This window comes from Tupaia chinensis, unplaced genomic scaffold, assembly GCF_000334495.1.
Source record: "Tupaia chinensis unplaced genomic scaffold, TupChi_1.0 Scaffold000117_2, whole genome shotgun sequence".
Taxonomy (NCBI): Eukaryota; Metazoa; Chordata; class Mammalia; order Scandentia; family Tupaiidae; genus Tupaia; species Tupaia belangeri.
In genome coordinates, this window is record NW_006159583.1 from 4696026 (window position 1) to 4721480 (window position 25455).

Here is a 25455-nt window from a genome sequence, read left to right on the forward strand (position 1 = left end):
TCATGTGTTGCCCTTTATTATAGGATAATTCTGTGATAAAATCTCATCTCTACTGTGTTTGGCAACATGCTATCCACAGAGATTTTGATTCAGACTTATTAAAAAAAGAGTTTCTTCCTTCAGGCGTGAGGTTCAGTAAGCGTTGAGGATTTTAATTCCCCTAAAAGTATTCTGATACTTGACTACTGTGTACCTAGGCCTGTCCAGACAATCAGTGTAAGGAGATTGAAGAACAGAGTGGGAAAGTAAGGTTAAAAAAAAGCCAAAGGAAAATAAAAGAAAAAAAAATAACTAGATAGAAACAATCAAAAAGAGGAAAAGAAATTTTTTATAAAAGGTCAAAATTGAAAACTGCATAGTACACTACACCAGGATACACCTTAGATTTATAATGGCTTCTGAAATTAGCAAGAGAAAGAAAAGGTCTGAGGTGAGAAGAGTTTCAAATTTTTTTTTTTAAATTAAAGATTTAAAGAGAGAGGACAGAGGTCTTTCTACCTATCTGAGTGTTTTGGGGGTCTGGAAGATAGGGTTTGGAGCACAGCTTCCGTCGCTTTGGTCCCTCTGCTGTTACTACTGATAAGTTACGATGTTTTGGAATGAAAAGTTGAAAAGTTCAGAAAAGAAAAGAAAACTAAGATTAAGAACTGATTGATGCCTTACATGCTGGAAATGTCCACATTTGTGGTGGAAGAATTTCAGAGAACTGAAGAACTACACTTTAGGGGAGCAGGTAGGGATAGAGCAAGTCAGGAAGGATATTGTGCCTTTCAGAAAGCAGATTATAGCGATCTGCATAACATTTTCTGCTTGCTGAATTCTCGGCAACATTGAGTTCAATTTTACAAAAAGCGACTTCTGGATCTGTGTATTGAGGGTCTAACCAGTTAATTCATTATACCAGATTAATGTCTCAGTGTCCACTGTGAAAGTGACTATCATGATTCTATATAAAGAAGCAAGTGTTTCCTAACAGTGTCCTACCCAGACCTGGTTTGCCCCTCAATAGCAAACATTTCTCTGTCGATTACCTTTCCACCTGAATGGCTACTCAATCATTGCCCATGCAGGGCTTTCTTGCTTCTTCCTTTGGCAGAGCCAGAGCTGGGGCTGGCGTCCAGTACTGCCCAATCTATGAAGTGTGTGCTTTATGGGAGACTCTACCTATGGTTGGGAAGTGTGTGACGAGCTCACTTACATGATGCCTTCCTTCTGGAGCTCATGCTCTCCTTGGACGCAGACACCTCAAATGATGACTTCAAAATTACCGGGAATCCAGTGGTAGCAGTGTGCTAGGGTGCTGGGAGAGGATGGAAGAGGGGATCTCTTAGTGTGGTTGGGAGGGATGAGGATGACTATGAGAAAGGGGATATCATGTGGACAGGTGGAAACTATGTCTCTCACTGGCAAACCAGAGTATATGGCACTCTAAAATTGAGGGTCAGGAAGCATCCTAGAGTTGATGATGGATTTGATAGTAGAGAAGGCATAGTTTTACTGAAGTTCAAGTCCTGATCTGTCCCTTATTAACTGTGGGAGCATGAATATGTTACTTAGTTTAGTCTCAAGTTTTCTGGTTTGAAGCATCATTCATAAATGTTTGCTCTGAGGGGACTAGCAGTTAGCATAATGGCTATGTTGTTGGACTCCCATGTAGTTGACAGCGGTTCGAGTCCTGGACCTGATGACTTAAAACTCACGCCGGCCGCATGTGCGTGTGTGCCCAAGATCCTGAGAGGAAAATGGAGAAGGGATTGCAGTGTGGCCATCGCCCCTGGGGGGGGTGATTTCTTGCTTTTTGTCTCTGTCTCTTTCTGGTGAGTGCATGTGCCCTATAGCAAAAATCTCAGGAAAAAAAAAAAGGTTGCTCTCAGGATTTCATGAGAAAACAAATCTGAGAAGTTACAGAGATGAATGTCAATTTACCATACTACATTGATAGGAAGTTTAAAAATACAGAGTAGGGATCAGCAGATGGTGCAATGGTTACATCACTGGATTCCCATGTAGTCAACCATGGTTCAAGTCAGGTCCCAGTGACTTAAAACTCATGCTGAGTACATGTGTATGCATATGTGTGCCCAAGTTCCCAAGAGGAGAATGGAGAAGAAGGGATTGTAGCATGGCCATCCCCCTTGGGGATGATTTCTCACTTTCTGTCTCTGTTTCTCTGGAGAGTACATGCTCTCTATAGCAAAGAAAATCTCTCTTAAAAAAATACAAAGTTTATAAGCAATAAAATAAAATTTAATAAAATTCTATTTCACTATTCAGGAAAAAATACACCATTATAGGACCAGCAGTTGGCATAATGGTTATGTTGCTAGACTCCCGCACAGTAGACTGCGGTTCAAGTCCCAGACCCAGTGGCTTAAAACTCACATCAAGCAAGTGTGCATGCATGCTCAAAATCCAGAAAGAAGAATGGAGAAGGGATTGCAGCATGGCTATCTCCCCTGGGGGATGATTTCTTGCTTTCTGTCTCTCTGTCCCTCCAGTGAGCCACATTCCTTATAACAAAAATAATCTCTAAAAAAAAGTAATAGTACTTTTATATGTTTTATTTTTGGATTTTGGTGTATATATATGTTTTTTTAGAAATGCATAATAGGGAACCAGCAGTTAGCGTAATGGCTATGTCGCTGGATTCCCACATAGTCGACCGCGGTTTGCATCTCGGATCCGTTGGCTTAAAATTCATGCTGGGCACATGTGCATGTGTGCCCAAGAGGAGAATGGAGAAGGGATTGCAATGTGACCATCGGGTGATTTCTCGCTTTCTGTCTCTCTGTCTGTCTGGCAAGTGCATGCACCCTGTAGCAAAAACCTCTCCAAAAAAAAAAAAAAATGCATAATATAGGGGTCAAGAGATGGCATAGTGATTAAGGCACTGGACTCCCACATGGTTGACCACAGTTCAAGTCCTGGATCTGGTGGCTTAAAACTCATACCAGGCATGTGTGTGTGTGCATGCCCAAAATCCTCAAAAGAGAATGGAGGAGAAGGGATTACAGCATGGCCCCCTCCCCTGGGAAATGATTTCTCATTTTCTGTCTCTCTGGCAAGCACATACACCCTAAACATCTCTTTAAAAAAAAAAAAAGAAAAGAAAAGAAAAGAAATATATATTTTAGAACAAAATCAGGATTATATAATGTACATACGTGTGTGTCTACAGTTTGTTTCTCACTTTTAATGTTTAACTTTTCATAATGAGCAGTTTCCTATGCCTCTGTCCTTTAAATGTTTTTAAGGACTGTAGAGTATGTCTTAAGGATGTGCCTTAACTTATTTTTCTTAGCATTTAAATTATAGGTAAATAATATGATGAATATCTTTGTATATAAATCCACATTTGAGGCTTTCTTTTTTATGCCAGAGAGCATGTGAACATGAGAAAGGGAGATGAGAGAGAGTGAGAGAGAGAGAGAGAAAACCCTTCAATGAAGCAGTCATCCAGCAATCCTATTTCTTCCAGTTCTCCATCACATCAGGATCCTGAGCACACATGTGCACCTAGTTTGTTTTTCAAGTTCACGAAGCCAGGACTCAAACCCTGTTGGTCGTGTGTAATCCAACTTCTACTGTACAGTGGCTAAGAGTTGTGCTATGGGGTCGTAAACCCTACTGGTTCTCTAAATTAAAAAAAATTATTTATGCATGATACAGTGCTTGTGCATGCATGTGAAAGAGAAAGAGAGAAAGGCACCCCCCGTGGAGTCTGGTTATCCCTCCATGCCCCTCCTCCAGTCCTCTAGCCCATTGGATCCTGGGCAATCAAGCACATGCCTTTCCTGATGCAGGCTGACCTGGTTGGGGATTCAAAATGCTGTGACCATGTGGAATCCAGCTTCTCATGAATAGGGCATTATCATATTAGTGTGCACTTCAGAGCTGGCCCTCTAGATGTTTACTGAAGACGAATGCTTAGAGTAGAATCATTAGGTATAGAATGTGCCTCCTGCACCCCTTACTCCCATTTTTTCCTGAGGATTTCATGAGATGGGATTTCAAGTCCAGGTCCAGACTTGAACCATGGTTGACTACATGGAAGTCCAGTGATGTAACCATTACAACATCTGCTGATCTCTCCTGTGTATTTTTAAACTTTCTATTAACGTAGTATGGTAAATTGACATTCATCTCTGTAACTTTTTAGTATTATTTTTTCAGTGAATAATAGAAATATAATTGCAAGAGCTAGGGAGAAATGTTTAATTTCTCATAGTACTTTATAACTATGGTTGCTTTTTTGGGGGGGGAGGGGGAAGAGTTTTACAAGTCAGGTAAGACTAAGAACCCTAGTGTAGTGTAGTATAGAGGGCATGTGTGCTGTCAGGTTGCAATTCCTCCTGCTCTATCTCCCTATCTTTTGAGGATCTTGTGCATGCACACATACATGCCTGGCAGATGCATTTCTGAAGCCTTCAGGTCTGGTTCTCAAATCGTAGGATTGACCTTGTGGGACCCAGCTGTCTTAACCACCAGGCCATGGAGCTGCCAGGCCAGGATATGCCTCTTCCCTTTTCGTAAAAAATCTTTCGTTATCCATCATCCCATGATCCTTGAGAATGTGTGTACATGTTAGGTTCCTTTGGAAATATCTGTGGACTCCTTTCTTTAAATCAGGTATTTTCCATGAAAACATGTACATTTGAATAGTAGTTGTTGATGTTTGGGATAATTTTATATATCTATTAGTGAGTAGTCTTTCTATAGAGAGTACACGCTTTAATTTTATGCTTACAGAAATTCAGGGAATTGGTACATGGTAAATGTAGTTGGATGGGTATTATGATACTCTGTTGCACAACCAGCACTTTCAGAGAAGAAAACGTGCTTATTTTTACTTGATTGGATAATGAGTTGGTTAATTAAAACAATTCAAGGAGACAAACTTAATTCCAAAATTTTTCATAGGTAATTAAAGCATTGCAGTTAGTAGACCATGCCTTTGGAATGTTGATGGAAGGACTAAAACAACGGAACTTACACAACTGTGTCAATATAATCCTTTTGGCTGACCATGGTATGTTGTTTGTTTTAAGTTGTATTTTACCATTAATTGTATTTTATTGCTTCAGGGATCATACAAAAATAATAGCAATAATTTTATAGTCTATATTGCCAGACCTACAAGCTTTTGTTTGTTTGTTTGTTTTTTTGGAGAGATTTTCACTGTAGGGCGCGTGTGCTCGCCAGACAGACAGAGAGAGACATAGAGACAGAAAGCGAGAAATCACCCCCCAGGGGGGATGGTCCCGCCGCAATCCCTTCTCCATTCTCCTCTCGGGATCTTGGGCACACACACACATGTGCCCGGCGTGAGTCTTAAGCCACCGGGTCCAGGACACGAACCGCGGTCGACTACATGGGAGTCCAGCGACATAGCCATTACGCTAACTGCTGGTTCCCCAGACCTACAAGCTTTTGAAGAAAACAATAAATTTTTTTTTTGGGGGGGAGAGGTTTTTGCTATAGAGTGCGTGCGCTTGCCAGACAGACAGAGACATTAGAGACAGAAATTGAGAAATCACCCCCGGGGTGATGGTAACACCGCAATCCCTTCTCATCCACTCTCCTCTCGGGATCTTGGGCACGCACGCACACGCGCCCGGCTTGAGTTTTAAGCCACGGGTCCGGGATGCGAACCGCGGTAGACTATGTGGGAGTCCAGCGACATAGCCATTACGCTAACTGCTGGTTCCCAAGAAAAGACTAAATTTTGCAGTAAATTGTGAGAACTAATTAAATTTTCTGGTTTAATTATTTTAACATCTCTGAAAATCTATCCATATAGTTTATATTCTGTAAAAATGGAGCAAAGAGTATTTGGTAAGGATGCAGTTAGGTTGTTATTCAACCTACACATTCTTTTTCAGGCCTTTTCAGCCAATGATTCATTCTTGCACATTGGCCGCAATTGACTGTATTGACAAATTTTGCAATACTGTAAATTTTTTTTGAATAGTATGTGTTTGTTTAATACTAACTTTTGTTTATAAAGTTCCCAGCACCTCACATTTCCCTACTTGAGGTTACTCTGCATTTCAGTTAACCTGACAATGAAAGGATGAAACCATAGCCACACCCTCTCCCACTTCACATTGAGTGTATTCACACAGTTTTGAAGTACTTATACATGCCACATTTGCTTTTTTTTATTTTTGAGAGTTTTTTGCCATAGGTCACATGTGCTCACCAGAGAGACAGAGAGAGGCAAAGAGACAGAAAACAAGAAATCACCACCCAGAGGGGATGGCCACGCTGCAATCCCTTCTCTTCTATTCTCCTCTCGGGATCTTGGGCACGCACGCACATGCACCTGGTGTGAGTTTCAGTCACCGGGTCTCAGACTTGAACCATGGTCGGCTACACGGGAGTCTAGCCATTACGCCACTTGCTGGCCCCCACATTTACTTTTTAAGTGCCTGCTCCATGCTAGCAGACATGAACGTTCAGAAGTAGAGGAAACAGACATAAACCTTTTCTAGCCAGAGTATTCAGACATCTTCTTGAGGAGGACATTTAGAGCCAAGCTCTAAGGAACCAGGAATGAGGTGTGAGGAGGAGCGAGAGAGTATCTCCAGAATGTTGGTTTGTATTCTAGAACATCCACGTAATGAGAAATGCAGCAATGCATTTTTAACATTTCTCAAATGGCTCCTCAATGCTTTGCCCTGTTGTACTAAAATAGCTGGATTTTTTTTTTTTTTAATTCAGGAATGGACCAGACTTACTGTGACAAGGTGGAATATATGACAGATTATTTGCCCCAAATAAACTTCTACATGTATCAAGGGCCTGCTGCCCGCATCAGGGCCATTAATATACCTCAGGACTTTTTTAGTTGTAAGTATAAAGATATCTGTATAAATTAAAGAAAAAGAAGGTAAAACTAAAAGTGAATAAACAGAAACCCCTGATTCTGAGAGGCTCGGTGGTCCCTTCTGAGTTCTTGGGAAGACCATGCCGAAATTGATGATAAATTCTTATGTTAAAGTGAGTCTATAAAATCTATGGTAATATCGAATATTGTTAGATATTGATTATTCTTAAATGCTAATATAATTCTTTGTTTGAAATAATTTTTATTTAACTTTACCAGATCATTAGTAATAAGTGATGTCAAATTCACTTGAGTTGTTTGTTTTCTTTTGCAGTTGTTAATTATCATTTGTAATGTGATACTTTTCTTTTTTCCTTTTGAAACAGTTGATTCTGAAGGAATTGTTAGGAACCTCAGTGTAAGTATATAGTCTCCCTAAAATGTATATTTAAATTAATATAGTGACTTTAATCTGGGTTTTGAAAAATTGTATTTCATATTTCTGAGTCTAAGCCACTCATCTTTTTACAAAAGCTCTCCATCAATGCATTAGTTGCTTTTATTTTGGTTGTTATCATTTTGGAGTTGACACCATCACAGGAAATTAGTTTGGGATAATAACACTAATTTCTGGTTTTCTTTTGGGCTGATGTCTCATCCAAAAGGCTATGCTAGTGAGCTTCAGGTAGCATTTTCATTTTTTACGTGACCCCATAAAAGAAAATAGTGACTCACAGGCTCTTGTACATCTTTTTGTACAAATCTGGAGAAATAATGTCTTTATCCCCTAAATACAATAGCAGCTATTTTTGACTGGTTCCCACATCCCAGGTGTACGTAAATGGATAGGGAAAATTCCAGGTAGCATGAAGTGAGGTTCGCTACTGCTAGAGAGAACTGGGGTGTGCTCATTTCAATAGTTACATATTTAAAATATATTCGCAAATAAACCTATTAAATGGAATTTGTGAGTTTGTTATTGCTTGGGATGAGATCACATTTAATTAAGTAGAGGTGGCATATACAGTTAGAGTGAAAACTGTGAGGATGGTGTGTGATGATTAAAGACAAATAGTGGGTTAAGCATGGTTAATAGAATCTCAAGCCCATCACAAGTTTGAAGTAGGAATGACCATTAAAATGAAAAACCTCTTGGGTGTAAATCACTTTTTCTCTCAAACCTTCGAAAAGCTTGATCTTGAGTAAACACGATGGACAATATCGCCCCCTCCTGGGAAAACGTATATATGCAGCCTGTTAAATCAGCATAGTTCGGAATTTCCACAACTTGTGGACTTTCCAAATCCATATATTATTTTCTTTTTGTTTCATCACCTTATGATACATATAGCTGAAGATCTATTTTTGAGGAAAAGTAAATGTCTTTTAATCCAGTAGGGCAAGGATTCAGTGTATCAGGCTTTGGAAGTTATTGCATACCATCACACATAGAGGCTGGGCCTGAAGCTAGAAGGGCCCAAAGAAATAACTACCATTTCCTGAAGTAGCGCATTATTCTCAGGAACATGTTTCAGCAGAAATTCCCAGCAGTGCTGCTTTGTGAGACGAGATTGCATTTATTTGGACGAACGTAAGAGAAAGGATCAACATTTTTTTTTCTCACCTCTGGTGTCTTCATTCAAAATTCTTAAATGCAAAGAATAACACCCCACACTTTCTCACAAGTTGACAGTGTATCCCTAGTTTTCTCTGGATTGACCCTGGCAGACACCAATGAGGAAAGTGATGATCAAGTCATCTGACATCCTTCAGGGCTCTTTAATCTCTCGTATCTTTGAAGAAGCTGCATTATCAGCAGCTGCCATCATGGGTAGAGGTTACAAACATCGTTCTGAGAGGGAAATAATGACAAGTGAAAAAGCAGGAGTCTGGAAAAAAACACCCACATAGGAAGAAGAAAACTGGCAGACAAATGTTTGTAATAAATAATTTTTGTTTTTCTCTTTTGTCCCATACACCTACTCTGCTCTCCCAGTTCTTATAAAATTTATTTAAGACTGTGTTTTCCTAAATATTTTTATTTCATAAAAATTTCTCTTATTTTTTGAGATCATAATGACCCAGACTTGTTCATATATTTGAGATATTGTGGTTTTCAAATACACAAGAAATGACAAAGTAGAACATTTTCATTTCCTCATATTCTTATTTGTATGTTTATCATATTTTTCCTAGTGCTTCACAAAAAAAAGAGGCATGAGGAAGAGAATGGTCCTTTGTAGTTCTGTTTCTTATTTCATTTTTTACATAGATACCAATGTGATTTGCATTTTTACAGTTTTAAAGTGCATCATATTGTTATAGCAGTCATGATTAAAGAGACTTTGTGAGGACTCCATGAATTTTTTACAAATAAGGAGGTGTACTGGGTTTCCATAGCTGTTAACTTGATTTGAAAACTAAGCAAATGTGGATTCTTTAAAAGGTAAATTGAATCAGTTGGGAATAGATTTTGGGGGAAGTATAATTGATTTTTAAAATATCTTTTATCCATACGTAATAATATATGTATACTTTTCATATAGCTTAGGTTAAAAAGTTGTAATTACCACACTAAAACTAGGTTTTATTCGTTTTCTGTGAGGAAAAAAGAGAAGATTTATAGTAACTTAAGATATATACCACAAAATATGGAAATCAGATTTTTAATTGCGATATAATTATTGATGCAACAATAAAATCATGTGACCGTGGAATCTGACCATGTTGATACTAGGTTTAATATTCCTATTTTGCTATATAAGCTTAAATTCTTTTACTTTAAAAACGTGCCCAGCAACTTATCCTAGAAGATGATATTTTTAAATTAGTTTGCACATTTTGTTTCTTCAAGAAATATTTACCTGTTTTTCAGTGCCGAAAAGATGATCAGCATTTTAAACCTTATTTGACTCGTGATCTGCCCAAACGACTACACTACGCTAACAATGTCAGAATCGACAAAGTTCACCTCATGGTGGATCGGCAGTGGCTTGCTGTGAGGTTTGTGTGTCTGTTTACCTCAGAACACTTTATCAAGCATGCTTCATTGAGAATTTACTTAACCTTACTGTTATTGTGATCATGTACTTTTTCCTAGGCAGTGACCTTTTTACCTTTTCCATGCTGTCTAGCACTTTAATGGTTGAAGCTGTTATTTGATTGTTGATCTTAGCATCCTAATCTTCCAGTGTAGGCAAGAATGAGGAAGGAGGCTGAGTGTCCCAGCTACCATCTCAGTGGTTGTGGGACCGGCGTGTTCCTACCTGCCACTGTGCTATTTAGAGCAGCAGAAAACATAAAGATGGCATCAGCTGATTGATGAGATCAATCTTTAAGATCTGTTGCTATAGGGTGTGTGCGCTCACCAGAGAGAGAGAGAGAGAATGGGAGAGGAAAAATGGATCAAGACCCCTGAGGTGGGATGACTACGCTGCAATCACTTTTCTGCAATCACTATTCTCTTCTCGGGATTTTGAACACACACACTCACACACCCCCACACACACACGCATGTGCACGTATACACACACCTGGAGTATTTTTCAAGCTTCTGAGTCTAGGACTCGAACTGCGTGGTTGGCCATGTGGGATCCAACCACCCCAACCACTATGTAACTGGCTGGCCCAAAAGAGTACTTGGGCACGCATGCACATGCACCTGGTGTGAGTATTTTTGTTTCGTTTTGCTTTTGTTTTTTTCTTTAAGAGAGGTTTTGGTACAGGATGATATAGGGTGCATGTGCTCACCAGAGAGAGAGACAGAGAGACAGAAAGTGAGAAATCACCCCTCCCCAGGGAGTATAAACATGTGATAATCCTTTCTCCTCCATTCTCCTCTCAGGATTTTGGGCATCCACGTACACGTACCCAGCATGATTTTTAACCTCTGGGTTCAGGACTTGAACCATGGTCAACTATATGGGAGTCCAGCGACATAGATGTTATGCCATCTGCTGGCCCCCGTCTGGTCTGAGTTTTAAGCCACCAGGTCCGAGGCTCAAACCACAGTCAACTACATGGGAGTCCAGTAAAGTAATTATCACACCATCTGCTGGTCCTATTCCAAAAGAGCACTTTTACAGTTTTAAGGAAAAGCTAATCAACTAGTAGCAACATTTCTTTCTTATTTCTGGTTATGGTTGTAGTTCATGCCGATCACTGAGCGTCTGAAGAATGTAAGTGTGTAGAGAAAGTAAAAGCCACTCTGATTCGTTCCATCCTAAATAATCAATTAGGTCATTGGTTCAACAAATTTTATTGCATGGTTGCTCTGTGTATGCCAAGCTCTGTTTCTGGCATTTTAAGTACACACAGACATGATTCCTGACTTCATGGAGATTACACTCTAGCGGATAAAGCTGATAAAAATAAATACACACTCTCTCATAGCTAAACTAATTATTTCATTCCAGTATTGTTTCCCATGTGTCTAAAGTGGATATAAACAGAATTGAAATCATATGGTATATCTTTTTTTTGGAGAGTTTTTTTTTTCTTTTTTGTTATAGGGCATATATTCTCACCAGAGAGATAGAGAGATACAGAAAGACAGAAAGCAAGAAATCACCCCCCAGGGGGGATGGCCATGCCCCAATCCCATCTTCTTCGTTCTCTCAGGATCTTGGGCATGCATGCACATGTGCCCGGCGTGAGTTTAAGCCACCAGGTCTGGGACTCGAACCGTGGTCGACTACACAAGAGTCCAGTGACATAGCCATTATGCCAACTGCTGGTCCCTCTGCAATATCTTATATGTATGCAACACAGTATCAGGGGAATGCAATGGCTAAAAGACAGATTTGACAAAGACGAGGTGGAAGAAGACAAGGGAGGACCAGCCACAGTAGCACAGGTGGTAGGGCTACATGGGAAGGTTTAGGGGGGTGGATCTTGAGTCGACCTGAGTATGCCAGTGTGCCCATGATCCTGACTGGCTGACTGGAAGACTTGCGGGGAATGGGGAATGAAATAAGATGAGGAGCTGAGAGGTTGGTGGTGTGTTGAGACCTGTATCCCCTTCTCTCATAAAATAAATAAATAAACTAAAAAAAAATGACAACTGAGTTGGGCTCCAGTATACATGTGGGCAAAATGAGGGACATGGGATTTGGCAGAACCTATTATAAAATAATCTGGAAATCCACTGGTTGGCCAGAGAGTTGCAGTTTCACACTGGGCCACTAGATGGCACTGGCCTTTCTCCTTGAGATCAGAGTTTCTTAGCCCTTTGTGTAAGTCAATGGCTATACCGTGACTCGGACAAGGATCTCTAGAGATTTCCCTAAAATATGTGAACAAAATTAAACTTTACTAGGGGCTGTTTGGTGGCACAGCGATAAAAAACGATGATCTTCAGGGCACTCCCAACGGGAAGGTTCCCAGGTAAAGTCCAGAAACCTCACTGAATATGCCAGACATACTCTTGCCTATGATCCAGGACTGGCAACTGAGGGCTGGAGGGGGGACCCTGGTGTCCAGACCCTATTGGGGTTCTGTCTACCCCTCACCCCCAGGTATCGCATGCATAGAGGAACTAAATAAACTTTGAAAAATTAGGCTTTCCAAATATAAAATATGCTATGGTTGATAGGAATTTAGTGTGTAATATATAGAAGGCGCATGTCCAAATGGTGTATATTCTCCAAATAGTCAGTGTTAGGATTATAAGACCGAGGAAATTAGGGTGCACTGGTGCAGAGGGAGAAAGGGTTATAAAATGAGAATACCTTTGAGTAGCACACATTAATACTCAGTCTTGAAGATGAGGTTTTTTCTTCTCTTTCTTTCTTTCTTTTTTTTTTTTTTTAATTTGCCAGAGGGTGCCTGCACTCACCAGAGAGAGATGGAGAAAGTGACAAAGCACTCCCCATGGGGGATGGCCATGCTGCAATCCCTTCTCCTCCATTCCTCCCTATTTTTGAGATTTGGGGCACATGTGCACACCTAGTGTTTTTCAAGTCACTGGGTCAGGGACTCATGCCACGCAGTAGGCTGTGTGAGAGTCAGCCACCTTAACCCAATGCCACCACCTGGCCCAAGTTTTCTGTCTTTTTAAGCAACTAGTAATGAAATGCAAAAAAGAGCAGTACCTAGAATAGTCAAGGCCTGGTTCCCTCCCACCCCCCCTTACCCCAGCTAGTTGTTGAGACCTGGAAAAATTAGTGTCTTAGGGCTTCATTTTTCCTCTTCTATAACACACATTAATGTAGTTTTATTATTCTCTTTCATACAAGGTAAACTAATATACACCAAATGAACATTTGAATATGGCCTTAGCAAGAACACCGAGCAATTTAATCTGATTCAGGCCCAGGTTCACTGTATCTCCAACTCTTAAAACATTTCAGGCTACCTATTTTCTAAGTAAAAGTATGGCGTCTTTGTAATACTGTATCATGTGGTCATTGTAATACTACACATTATTTGCTAACTAAATTAGATCCCTTTTTCCTAGTCATAGCAAATTTCAACGGTTGGTGTCATGGAGTTTCATCCTTCTATCCTTCTTTTGCCTAAAATGTGAGGAAAGTTCAATTATTTGACACTGTAATCGAGGGGCCAGGAGATAGCATAGTGGCTTTGTCGCTACACTCCCACATTACCTACCATGGTTTGAGTCCTGGACCCAGTGGCTTGAAAATCAGGCTGGGCACATATGTGAGCATGCCTAATATCCCAAGAAGAGAATGGAGGAAAAGGGGTTATGGTGAGGCCATTCCCCCAGGGAGGGAGTTGATTTCTCACTTTTCCTGTCACTCTCTCTCCTTATCTCTCTGTCTCTGGTGAGCATACATGCCCTAAAGCAAAAACCTTTTAAAGAAAAGAAATTATAGTTGAGGTATTGTTACTGTATTAGAAAACATAAAAAGTGACCAGCAGATGGCATGATGGTTATGCCGTTGGACTCTCACGTGGCTGACTGTGGTTTGAGTCCCAGACCCAATAGATTGAAACTTACACCAGGCACATATGCACATGTGCCCAATATCCCAAGAACGCCAGGCACATGTGCACGCGTGCCCAACATTCCAAGAGGAGAATGGAGGAAAGGGGATTATGGTATGGTCATTTCCCTTAAAGGGTGATTTTTTGCTTTCTGTCTCTCTGTCTCTCTGGTGAATGCACGTGCCCTATAGTAAAATCTCTCTCCAAAAAAAAAAAAAGAAAAGAAAAGAAAAGAAAAGAAAAGAAAAAAGAAGACATAAATAATAGCTTTTTATTTTGGAATAGTAGCTGACAAATACACCCCAGGTACCTAAAACTAAAGACAACAGACACCGTCTGCCCTAAGGATCTTCTCCCAGATTGGAAGGAAGGTAGTTACAGTCAGATGTGACACCTGCTGCAGTAGAGCCCAGTACAAGGTTCAAGGCAGCACCTTCAGGTGTGGGGGTCAGGGAACATCAGAGAATGCTTGCTGGTGGGGTTGACTTTTGATTTGGATTTTGAAGACTCAGGATGGACTAGTCTAAATGTTACCACACTGCTGGTCTGTCCGATGCTGTCTGCGCATTGTACAGAGGCACCCAGCCAAGGAGGTGAGTGGGAGTGGAAACCTCATCTAATCAGCTCAGCAAGTCCTGCAGGGGGCTGTGTTGGCAGGAGGAAGAGGGCCCCTTTTCTTTTCCAGAGGTGCCATCTGCTTGCCAAGCTTGAGCACTGGCAGGCTGGCACTTCTTTCTCTAAATGCTCTGCCCAGGGAATCTGGGTACCTTTTAAAAGCAGCAGTACTGGAAGCAGGTTTCTGTTTAGAACTAGATTGAAATGATTGTTCATAGCTCCGTATTGCTGGAGCATGGAGTGGGCGAAGCTGCCCTCTGCGTGGAGAACCTTTTCTATCATGACTAAGAAATGCGACTTTGTTCTTGAGGACAACAGGAGACCATGGGTAGATGCAAGGCAGCTTGAGCTGAACATAATGAGCTCTGCCTTTCAGAGAGCTCATTCTAGCTGCCAGCTGGAGGGGATATTTGGTGAGAAACAGGGAGGCCAGGTGGAAAGGTACGTAGTGACCCATTCCTCAGCCTTTTGATAGACCCAAGGGAGGCTGTGAGCATGGGGACTAGCAATGTAGCCCATCACTAGGGAAGGTGTCATGTGAACTGAGGACCCAGGTTCTCCAAGACAGTCTTGGTTCATCACAGCCCTGTCTCACATTTGTGCTGCTTCCGATATGTGTTTCTATCTCTGCCATGATGTTGTTAAAAAGGATCAGTGTGTGTGTGTGTTCTGTGAAAATATTCTGAAGTTTTGAAATGAGTATGACTAATTACTTGCTCAAGTCAGAGGCAGTGAGAATCTATCTCCAGGTGGCGTCAGAAGAGGAAAGGAAGGACAAATAGGAAAGGTATTACAGAGAAAGACGGGACTTGGCAATGAGTGGGTGCCAGGAGGGAAGTGTGTCACTACCCAGCTGTGGTAGAGAAACACAGCCTTGATTCAACTGTATTAATTAGACACAGAGAAGATAATAGAGAACTGCTTCCAAAGATTTCACAAAGTGTTTGGAACTTGAGCTAAATTATGACAGATAAAATCCACTCATCTTTCTCAAATGCAGGCTACCATTTTTCCATGTGTAATTTCCAGAGCAAATCAATGGAAGGCACGGCCATGAGCAGTGAGAACAGCACTGTCTGACGCTTTCACCTGGAAAGCAACAGAAAGAAGAACCTTTTCAAGCAACCTTTTTTTATCTTGTGCTTCTGAAGTTTTATGACATTTATGATAGTTTTTCAGTTGAGCTGGGTTGGGAGATGGAATTATTTAAAAACTAGATTTTTCTAGTAGAAAAATAGAGGAACAATGTTAGGAAATTTTAACAAAGACTTGTGTCATAAGAACTTTTTCTCTTTCTTTTTATTCCTTTCCCCTTTCCTTCCTTCCTTCCTCCTCCTTTTACTTTTTCTTCGTCTTCTTCCTCCTCTTCCTCTTCTCTTCGTCTTCTCCCTTTTTTTCTTCCTCCTTCTCCTCCTCCTCTTCTTCTCTCCTTCTCTTCCTTCTCCTCCTTCTCCTTTTTCTTTTTCTCTTCCTCCTCCTTCTCTTCCTTTTTCAGTTGAGCTGGGTTGGGAGATGGAATTATTTAAAAACTAGATTTTTCTAGTAGAAAAATAGAGGAACAATGTTAGGAAATTTTAACAAAGACTTGTGTCATAAGAACTTTTTCTCTTTCTTTTTATTCCTTTCCCCTTTCCTTCCTTCCTTCCTCCTCCTTTTACTTTTTCTTCGTCTTCTTCCTCCTCTTCCTCTTCTCTTCGTCTTCTCCCTTTTTTTCTTCCTCCTTCTCCTCCTCCTCTTCTTCTCTCCTTCTCTTCTTTTCCTTCTCCTTCTCCTTTTTCTTTTTCTCTTCCTCCTCCTTCTCTTCCTTCTTTTTTTTTTTTTAAATGACACAGGGCATTCATATTTGCCAGTGAGTGAGAATCCCCCCCAACCTCCACATGAAGCACGGTCATGCCCAACCCTTCACCCCTTCTCTGTCCTATTGGGATTTGGAGCGCATGTCCACACGTACCTGAGGTGTTTTCCATGCTATCAGGGCCAGATTCAAGCTGCAGTGAGTCATGTGGGATCTAGGTCCCCATGCACATCACTTCACCACTGTGCTTTGGGGCCAGCCCGAGACCTTTCTGTTGCTGTTGTTTAATGACTACTCTAGCTTTCCACACAGAATTAAACTCTTCATTTTTAAGTTTTAATTTATTTTTACATTTTCCCACATTTACTTTACATATCAAAATTTTAACTCACACTCTATAGTTCTTGAACGTTAGTAAACAACTTTCAAAATATTTCTCATAATTTTGTATAATTTTGTTTGTGACTCAATAACAACAGAAACAGTATGGTTTTAAATATTTTTGAGAAAATATTTACATGTCAGCTACTCAAATAGTTGAAAAGCAAATGCCCAGCACACTAGTCACACATAAACCTTCTCAATTCAGCCCTGCTCAAGTGTATTCTGTGATATACCATCTGCTAGCAAAGATTAGTCTCTTTTTCTTCCCTCAAAGTCTTTCTCAAGATAATCCTCCGGCGTGGTTGCTCTTTTGCAATCTCTACTGATGACAATGCTGGGCTGGAAAAGTCTAGGTTATTGAATGTTATAAATTCTTTCATTTATCTTCTCTGATCCTCTCTGCCAGGCAGAACTATTTATGGTATCAGGCCATCCATCTTTCTAAGAGCTTCTGTTGGCTTAATTGAGATCCACCTTAGTTCCATAATTTTCTAATTAATCTTCATATATGACATTCCAGTCCAAACAAACACACAAAAAAACCTTAATTTTCTCCAGTCAAATAATTCCAGTTATCTTGGGAAACCAAGTATCTATTGCAAAGAGATTAAAACTAGTTTTTAAAACAAATTTTACCCTATACTAACACTTTTATTGAAATTAAGTAAGATAAGGACATACACTGGCATGTTTAGGGGAATGGAAGTTAAACCCCTTAGAGGAAGGCCTTCCCTTGCTTCCCCCCTTCCAGGAACTTCCTTAGCTTCTCTTTTCTTCCCTTTTTTCTGTCTCTACTCTGTAGAGTTGAGTGTGGCCTAGTCAGAGGTGTGACTTATTTTTTATTTTGTTATTTGTTTTTTTTTTTATTTAAACTGAGTGACAGTGAGTTAAAAGTTTTATAAATGTTGATTTTTGTAAGACACTAAATTACTGACTTGTTCTCAGTTGATGCTTCAATGTAAAAACAAACATTGTAACTCTGTGTGTGTGTGTGTGTGTGTGTGTGTGTGTGTGTGTGTGTGTGTGTATTTATTTGCCCTGGGGTGGGAGCTGAGGTAGGGAAGCAAATGTGAGAAACCTTTTAAACCCAACCATTAGAAATAGGAGTCTTTTGTTCCCTTCAGAGACCAAATTTGAAACAGTTTAACATTATTGCTTGAAAATAATCTAGGTTCATTTATTGCTATTTTTTCCCAAGTATGAAAACTAACTATGTGTAAAATTGCTAACACTGCTCAATTCAAAGATTAAAATACAAAAAGATAAGCAAAAGACTAATTACTTAAATTCTAAAAGTTATTTGAGTAATGGAACAACAGCCTATGGAAGAAAAATTCAGTAAGTTAAAAATATATAAATTCTTACCAAGTGTTATTGTGAATAACTTGCCCTGAGTAGTTTTTACTCATGCTATTATTTCCCTAGACATCTCCACTATACAATAGGAATCAATATTTTTCCAGGTTCCAAAGATGTATTGCTAATGCCGTGAAATGCTTAAAGTAACATATTGATCAAAGCTTTTTTTAAGATTTTGAATTCTATTTGTAGTCCCTGGAAACCTCCTTCTATCTCTTCAGTCATTTTATTTGCTCCTTTGTGGTCTGAATTTGAACATGAAAATAAAAAATATACTATTGTTGACAGAAAATTTACTTATATAAGAGCAGAAACCAATAGAAAAATTTATTAAAGCTTGGTCTATTATAAAGTGTCCTATCAATCTACTGACTAGGGTATTATTGTATTTTTCTCTTTATAGGAGCAGAACAAATATATTCTGTGGAGGAGGCAACCATGGTTATAACAATGAGTTTAAGAGCATGGAGGTAACATACTGCCTTTTGAAAAACTGATATCTCTTAAGCACACCTTTGTGACAGGCAGTGTTCAAGACTCTTGAATATATCTGTGAACAAAACAGATAAAGATCCCTGCCCTCACAAAGCTTTCATTCTAAGAGAAGGTTATAGATGATAAGCAAAATAGAGGAATGTATGATTTAGTGTTAGGTAATAAATACTATGGGAATCAAGTAAGTGGGAAATTGGAAATGTGTTAGGGTGCCAGGAGATCAATATGCTCCTTTAAACAGGGTGGAAGAGGTGAGAGCCATTGAAATGACATTTGAGCAGAGACTTGAGGAGGTGACGGAATTAGCCTTTCAAATACTCAGGGAACTAGTGTCTCAAGGGAAGAAACAGCGAATACAGTGGCCCTATGCCAGGCGTGTGCCTGATGGGTCGGGGTAGAGGGCTTTGGTAAGCTGCTGGAAGGATATTGGAAGATGGCTGCTGCTTACACGTAGGGAGAAAGGGGGAGAAGACAAATTAGACATGTTAAGTTTAAAATGCTAGGCATGCAGGCAGAAATGTCTACTAGTAGTAATTAAAGAAGAGTCTGTCCTCGACATAACACATTGAAATAGGCATAGAAATGGTTTAGCACGTGCAAAGATGCAAAAATCCCTGAACAGATCCTTAGGGATTGAGTGTAGGTAGAGAAGAAAAAGTATTAAATGTGGGGTGTTTTTACTTGAAGAGGTTGGGGAGAAAAAATTACTAGCAAAGAGACCTAGAAGTAGACTCTCCAATAAGGTGGAAAGAAAACCGATAATTTGTGGTATTCTGAAGCCCGGAGGAAAATAATGTGGAGAAGTCTATTAGTAAAATAGAGCTCAGATTCTCCTGTAGGTAAAGCTTTGTGATTCGTGTAACCTGATTATTCTATCTAGTTCCATTTATAGTACACACGCATGCACACGCGCACACACACACGCACACACAGTTTTCCAAATAGAAAAGGATGCGTTAGTTTCTTTATGGATATACTCTCCCTTAACATTGCCATGGTGAGCTATATCTCTTTGTAAATTTTTAAAAAAATATCTCTGCAGACAGAACTTTTCTATTAATTGTGGTACTCTTTGATCATTAAATCTAACACTGGAAGAAAAACCTATGCCTCCAACTCTTGGCTGGTTATCTTACACAAAACATACATGTTCCTGTTAGCAGAAAGAATGGCTTATTTAGGTTTAACACTTTTCTTCCAGTTACTTACAATATAAAATTAGATATATTATGAGTAATATAATTAATAAATAACTATGCATACAAATATTGAGGAATCTTCAAAGAACGCAAGAGGGAGAGGTTTTTGGGAAATAAGAGGGTTAGAAAGTTGTACAAAACTATAATGCTTAAAAATCTACACTTTAAAAATCATGAACTACTATATTTGAGCAATGATATAAAAGAACTATGGGAAGAATATGTGGTAGTCTGTGATCAATTTCTAATATATATTGTCTGGATAGTGTAGAATTACGCTGCTATTGGTTGTCGACTGTGGCTTGTATTCTTCTAGTCTGTTGGTTTATGAGGTGTATGGATGCAGATGGGATTGGTGAAGTAAATGGACAATGGATTATATTTGACTGAGATTACTACAACATCACAGGTGGAAATGATTTAAAAATCATTTTAAAATCTGAATAAAAGATCTTTACAGACACTTAAGATCCCAATAGGAGAGTTGTTGTAGAAGGGAAATTTTATTTCTCTTTTAGAGAAATAAAATTTCCTTTCTTGCTGAGAGTCTCTGAAAAATTACCAACAACTGGCAAATTAATATGAGAAAAATCATATGAATTTATTTTAACATATTCATATATACACAGGAGCCCGGAGAAGAGATTAACTCATAGAAAGAACAGAAGGTGGTGGCTTAAAGTCACTTCATAGGAGAGACTTAAATGAGGAAGCAGGCAAATTCTAGAGTGAATGTTTTTAGGGGGAAAGAAGAGACAAAGGTGAGTGAAAAATCGTCACTGGGAGCTGAATCGGCCTGGGAGACGGACATTTCTTAATCTTCCTTTCTGCAGTATGAGTGCAGTAACTGAAAACTTAGAAAAAGGATCAAAGGTGATTGTTTTCTGTTTTGGTGGGTCTAGTCTACTGGCTGATAAGGGAAAATCAGACTACAGTTCTTCCCTGAACTTTGGAGAGAAAGAGGGTTAAAGAGGATAAGGACAAGGGGATGGGGGAGGTCGGAGAGACTTCCATTCCAAGGCCTTTCAGTGTGTGCAAGTGGTAATGCTTTCTTTGTGGTATTGTTTCTGAGGCCCACACTCCCTGCATTTCTTCCCAAGTTTAGATGATGTCTAGTAATAATATGGCTATTACACCTAGGCTATATTTTTGGCACATGGACCCAGTTTTAAAGAGAAGATTGAAGTTGAACCATTTGAAAACATTGAGATCTATAACCTACTGTGTGGTGAGTATATTTAAATCATTGGCACAATGTGAATTGTTTTAAATATATGTAATTGGGAATTGGGAGTAAATTATATTCTAAAGGCTGAATGCTCTGCATTAAGAAGACAAAAGGAAGACTATTTATTACTTATAGTTATTCATCTGTAAGAATGAATTTTTTTTACAGTAATGAAAAAGCTTAGATCTCTGACAAAGCCTTTCTATTAATCAGTTACTATACAATAATTTAATTTAATAAAACTTAGATAAATAACACTTCCAAGTTTTTAAAAGAATTATTCATTTAATTTAATTTGTTGCTATTATTATTATTATTATTATTATTATTATTTAATTTGACAAGAGAGAGACATAGAGAGAGAAAAGAAAAGTGAGAAAGCAAGCCACCAGGTCTGGGGCTTGAAATGTGATTGGCCATGTTCCCCAATCGCCATGCTGTTAGCCCCAACACTTTGAAGCAGGATAAACACACTTAAACACTTAAGTATTCTCTTATAATTACAGAGAGAAAGCCCCTGACATAAAAAGAGGGTCAATAAAGTCATTTTTGGGTAATTACTTACTATACTTAATGTTGAAAAAAAAATCTTAATTAGGCCTTGAGGGGGCCTAACCTACCTTTCTACTTAGGCATGCTTGCCCAAAACCATTGTATGAGAGGTTCTTCAAAAAGTTCACTAAAAAGTGTATATTATAAAAGAACTAGACATAGATTTCAAACTTTTTGAGCTAAAATAAACTCGCACTTTCATTTCGGTTCTCCACAAACTGTTTGAGGTCCTTCATATTAAGTAACTTACCTAGGCAAGGCGATGCATAAGCTGCAATTCACTGTGAGCTTCAGGAAGTGGGACAGAAATGTTTTGTCTCTCTTCATCTTGCCACTGGCTGGTGGTAATTAAAGGTGACTTAGAGATCAAAACATACACATTAAAAAATAATGTACTGTAATCTTAAAAACTTAAATTCTTGGTTCCTATGGCTGTGTTTGTGGTCAGGGCTACTAGCCTTTTACAGAGGTGAGGAGAAACTAGACAGGATTTCGGTTGCAGGCAAGATCTATGAGGTAGTGGTCAGCAGAAGCCATTTAAAGGCTTTGTATAGAAATGTAAAGAAATTCTCTAAATGTTAAGAAAAATTCATTACTTTAGTTTTTTGAAAGTATTTGTCATTAGAGAATTTCATATAATTAAACAAATAGACTACATGTAAGACTAATTTAACTTCATTAAACTTATTTTTATTAAGAATGCATCTTTTGGGACCAGCAGTTGACATAATGGCTATGTCAGCAGATTCCCATGTAGTTGACCGTGGTTTGAGTCCTGGACATGGTGGCTTAAACTCACGCTGGGTGTGTATGTGTGCATGCCCAAGATCCCAAGAGGAGAATAGAGGAGAAGGGATTGTGGCATGGTCATCCCCACTGGGGGGTGATTTCTCGCTTTCTGTCTCTCTGTCTCTCTCTTTCTTTCTTTCTTTCTTTCTGGCAAGCACATGCGCCCTATAGCAAAAACCTCTCCAATATAAAAAATAAAAAAAAGAATGCATATTTTTATGCTAAAAGATGATGATAACTATGATATGCGTGAGGAACAATTAATTAAGATCAGATCAGCAGGTAGTGTAATGGCTATGTCACTGAACTCTCACGTAGCTGACCACAGTTCAAGTCTGGGTCCCTGTGGCTTGAAACTCATGCTGGGCGTGTGTGTGAATGTGTGACTACGATCCCAAGAGGAGAATGGAGGAGAAGGGATTGTGATGTGGCCATCCCTCCTAGGGGTTATTTCTTACTTTCTGTCTCTCTGTCTCTTTCTGTCCCTCTGGCAAGTGCATGCACCCCTTTAGCAAAAAAAAAAAAAAATAAATAAAGGAAAAAAATGATCAATTAAGCAAGGAAGAATACACACGTTGCATGAAAGTTTAGGTGACTCATCTGCCAGGATAGTTTTTATTCTGTAGATAAACTATCTATGGGAACTATGGGAGAAGAAATCAGTAACCAAATGACATACGTACTACACGACTACATTGCAGCAGAATTTATTAAGGAAGTGAAACAGTAGGTGTTTGTGTTTTCCCATCTCCTACATAAACCTGTTGCTTTTCAAGTTAATTCTACTTTTTAAAAGAGTTTTATTCATTTATTCCATGAGCGAGAAAGACAAAGAGAGTGAGAAAAAGAAAAGAGAGAGGTAGAGTGAGTCAGCTTCCTTGACAAGTTCTTGATGCCACGACCCACCACCAGACTAAGCCACCCCTAGGTCAAAGGTCCATGTGCCCAGCATACCCAGGGAGGTCTCTACGAAGGAACCAGCAGCCTTCCCATGTGAGTGAGTTTGTCTCACAGAGCATCGAGTTCTACCACTGAGTCACTGTCTGGCGTCAATTTAAATATATTTTGAACTATTTTTTTTAAAACAGATCTTCTACACATCCAACCAGCACCAAACAATGGTACCCATGGAAGTTTAAACCATCTTCTAAAGGTGCCTTTTTATGAGCCAAGCCATGAAAAGGAAGTGTCACAGCTTTCTGATTGTAGCTTTACTGATCCACTGCCCGAAGATAATCTAGACTGTTCATGTCCTCAGTTACAAGATGTAAGTAACAACTTCATGCAACAGTAAGAATGGAGGGGTGAGCTAATCTGTAACCAGGGCAGCTGACAACCAGGTTTGTGCTCTCATTTTGATACGTCTTCAGCAGATGTATGTGGTTTCTCTCAACAGTCTCTGGAAATGAGAGATTATATTACACACAGTATAAAATTGACCATGTAAATATACTTCGTAAACTGGAAAGCACTATTTAAAAAACAATGATAAATTTCATTATGAGCTAATTTTCCTTTGCCATTCAAAATACTAATCTTGGAGCTCTTTTTGATTTTTCTTCATAAACCATTCTTACAGTTTAAGAATCAGGTGGTCACGTTCGGATATTTAGAGCAAAAAGAATTTGCAGGGTGTAGAGGCTTAACCTGACATTAGATACAGCAACTAGGGTACATGCTGTGGGATAATCCTGTGGGCAACAATGGAGAATTTCTACCAGGCTACACTTGGGAGCCAGCTGCCAGATGGTCCCCTCTATGAAGGTCACTTCAGCAGGGTGTACCTCGGGCTGAGTTCAGGAGCAAGACTTCAGATCCCAGAAGACTCATGTGGTCACTACACATGGTATCCTTGCACTGAGAAATCACTCTGGACCCCATAAATATGTATTGGTTATATATCAGGTTCTCAGAAAAGCCATGCCATGTTTTTCTGGTTTTCTATGCAAAAATGTGTCATGACTTTTCTGACAACCTGATGTAATTATTATGTCTCAATAAAAAATGCATAAATGATTTTTAAAGATTTATTTAATAATTTTATTTTTATTATGCTGATTATTATTATTTTTAAATGTGATATAGGGCACATGTGCTCATGAGAGACAGAGAGAAAAAGCAAGTCACCAGGTCCAGGACTCGGACTGCAGACAGCCATGTGATAGTCCAGTGCCTTAACCACTATGCCATCTGTTTTAAAAAAATGTAGTCCTATGAAAAGTATCTGCATCACTTGCAAACTGGTGAGAGATGCACAGTCTGAGGCTCTATCCCAGGTTTACTGAATCAGAAGCTGCATTTTCACAAAACGTTCACACAAACTTGTGCACATTTGAGGAAAGCCTTAGAAAGGCTGTGAAACTAGGTGACTCACCTCACCTCTCCGTGCTCAGTCCTTTTTGTCTGTAACTATACTTACCTCATGTAGTTATAATGATTTAAAAAATGGATTTAGGCAAAGAATTTACACTAGTGCCTGGCCTATAGCAAAATTATTACCTACTAAGTCTTAAGCATTATCGATTAAATCATTATTGTCTCAGTTTCATCTTTTATCAAATGGGGATACCTAATTTATAAGCTCAAAGTTTGAGATACTCTGGGGTGTTGTTATCCCAACTCAGTAGGTTTTTTCAGCTAGAGTCAGAATTCTTTTCTCTAATATGAAATGCAGCTTTGCAAACTCCCTCACCAAAAAAAGAACAAAAAATGGATGTGGGGGAATAGTAGCTCTGTATTTCTGCTTAGTGGCAGAACTGGCTTGTTAGATAGTAAAAGCTTCATGTGATTGCCCTAGAGATAGTCTCAATCATGCTTCGGCACATGTGTTTTTACTTTCATTTTCTTTCTCCCCTCGTCTCCCACCCCACTATTTTGCAGGAGAATCTTCTCAAACAAGTGAATCAAATGCTAAATCTCACCCAAGAAGAGAGTAAGTCAATCAATAGAAAGCATATTAAGTCTTTGATGTTTAAACCTAACAAAATAGAGCATTGCCTTTTTGGGATTCTCCAATATAATCTCACAGAGGCTTTTGAATATAAAGATTTCATTGCTGATATATAGAGGGGAAAACTACAGGAGATCCAGTAATGAGCATGAAGGTAGATTACAATGGTCCCAGGAATGTAAAATACTCCTTGACGTGGTTGTGCCTCATCTACAGTTTCCTATTCCCTTTTTTGATATAAACAGACAAAAATGCCTTAGTTTGAGTCTTCTCTCTGCTGCTTGCTGGCTGTGTAACCTGGGATGTTGTAAG

At 39.2% G+C, this 25455-nt stretch overlaps 1 protein-coding gene across 2 annotated transcripts in view; it reads left to right on the forward strand.

The window, feature by feature from the left end:
* The window catches only part of ENPP3 (ectonucleotide pyrophosphatase/phosphodiesterase 3), a 100075-nt gene that overhangs the window by 50856 nt on the left and 23764 nt on the right, over positions 1–25455 (forward strand). For both annotated transcript variants that reach the window (XM_006144301.3, XM_027770234.1), the window contains 8 exons: positions 4921–5029; positions 6724–6852; positions 7216–7247; positions 9705–9832; positions 18334–18400; positions 20765–20852; positions 23282–23460; positions 25074–25125. In XM_006144301.3, the coding sequence (XP_006144363.1) occupies positions 4921–5029; positions 6724–6852; positions 7216–7247; positions 9705–9832; positions 18334–18400; positions 20765–20852; positions 23282–23460; positions 25074–25125 (784 nt within the window). The remainder of the gene's footprint in view (positions 1–4920; positions 5030–6723; positions 6853–7215; positions 7248–9704; positions 9833–18333; positions 18401–20764; positions 20853–23281; positions 23461–25073; positions 25126–25455) is intronic.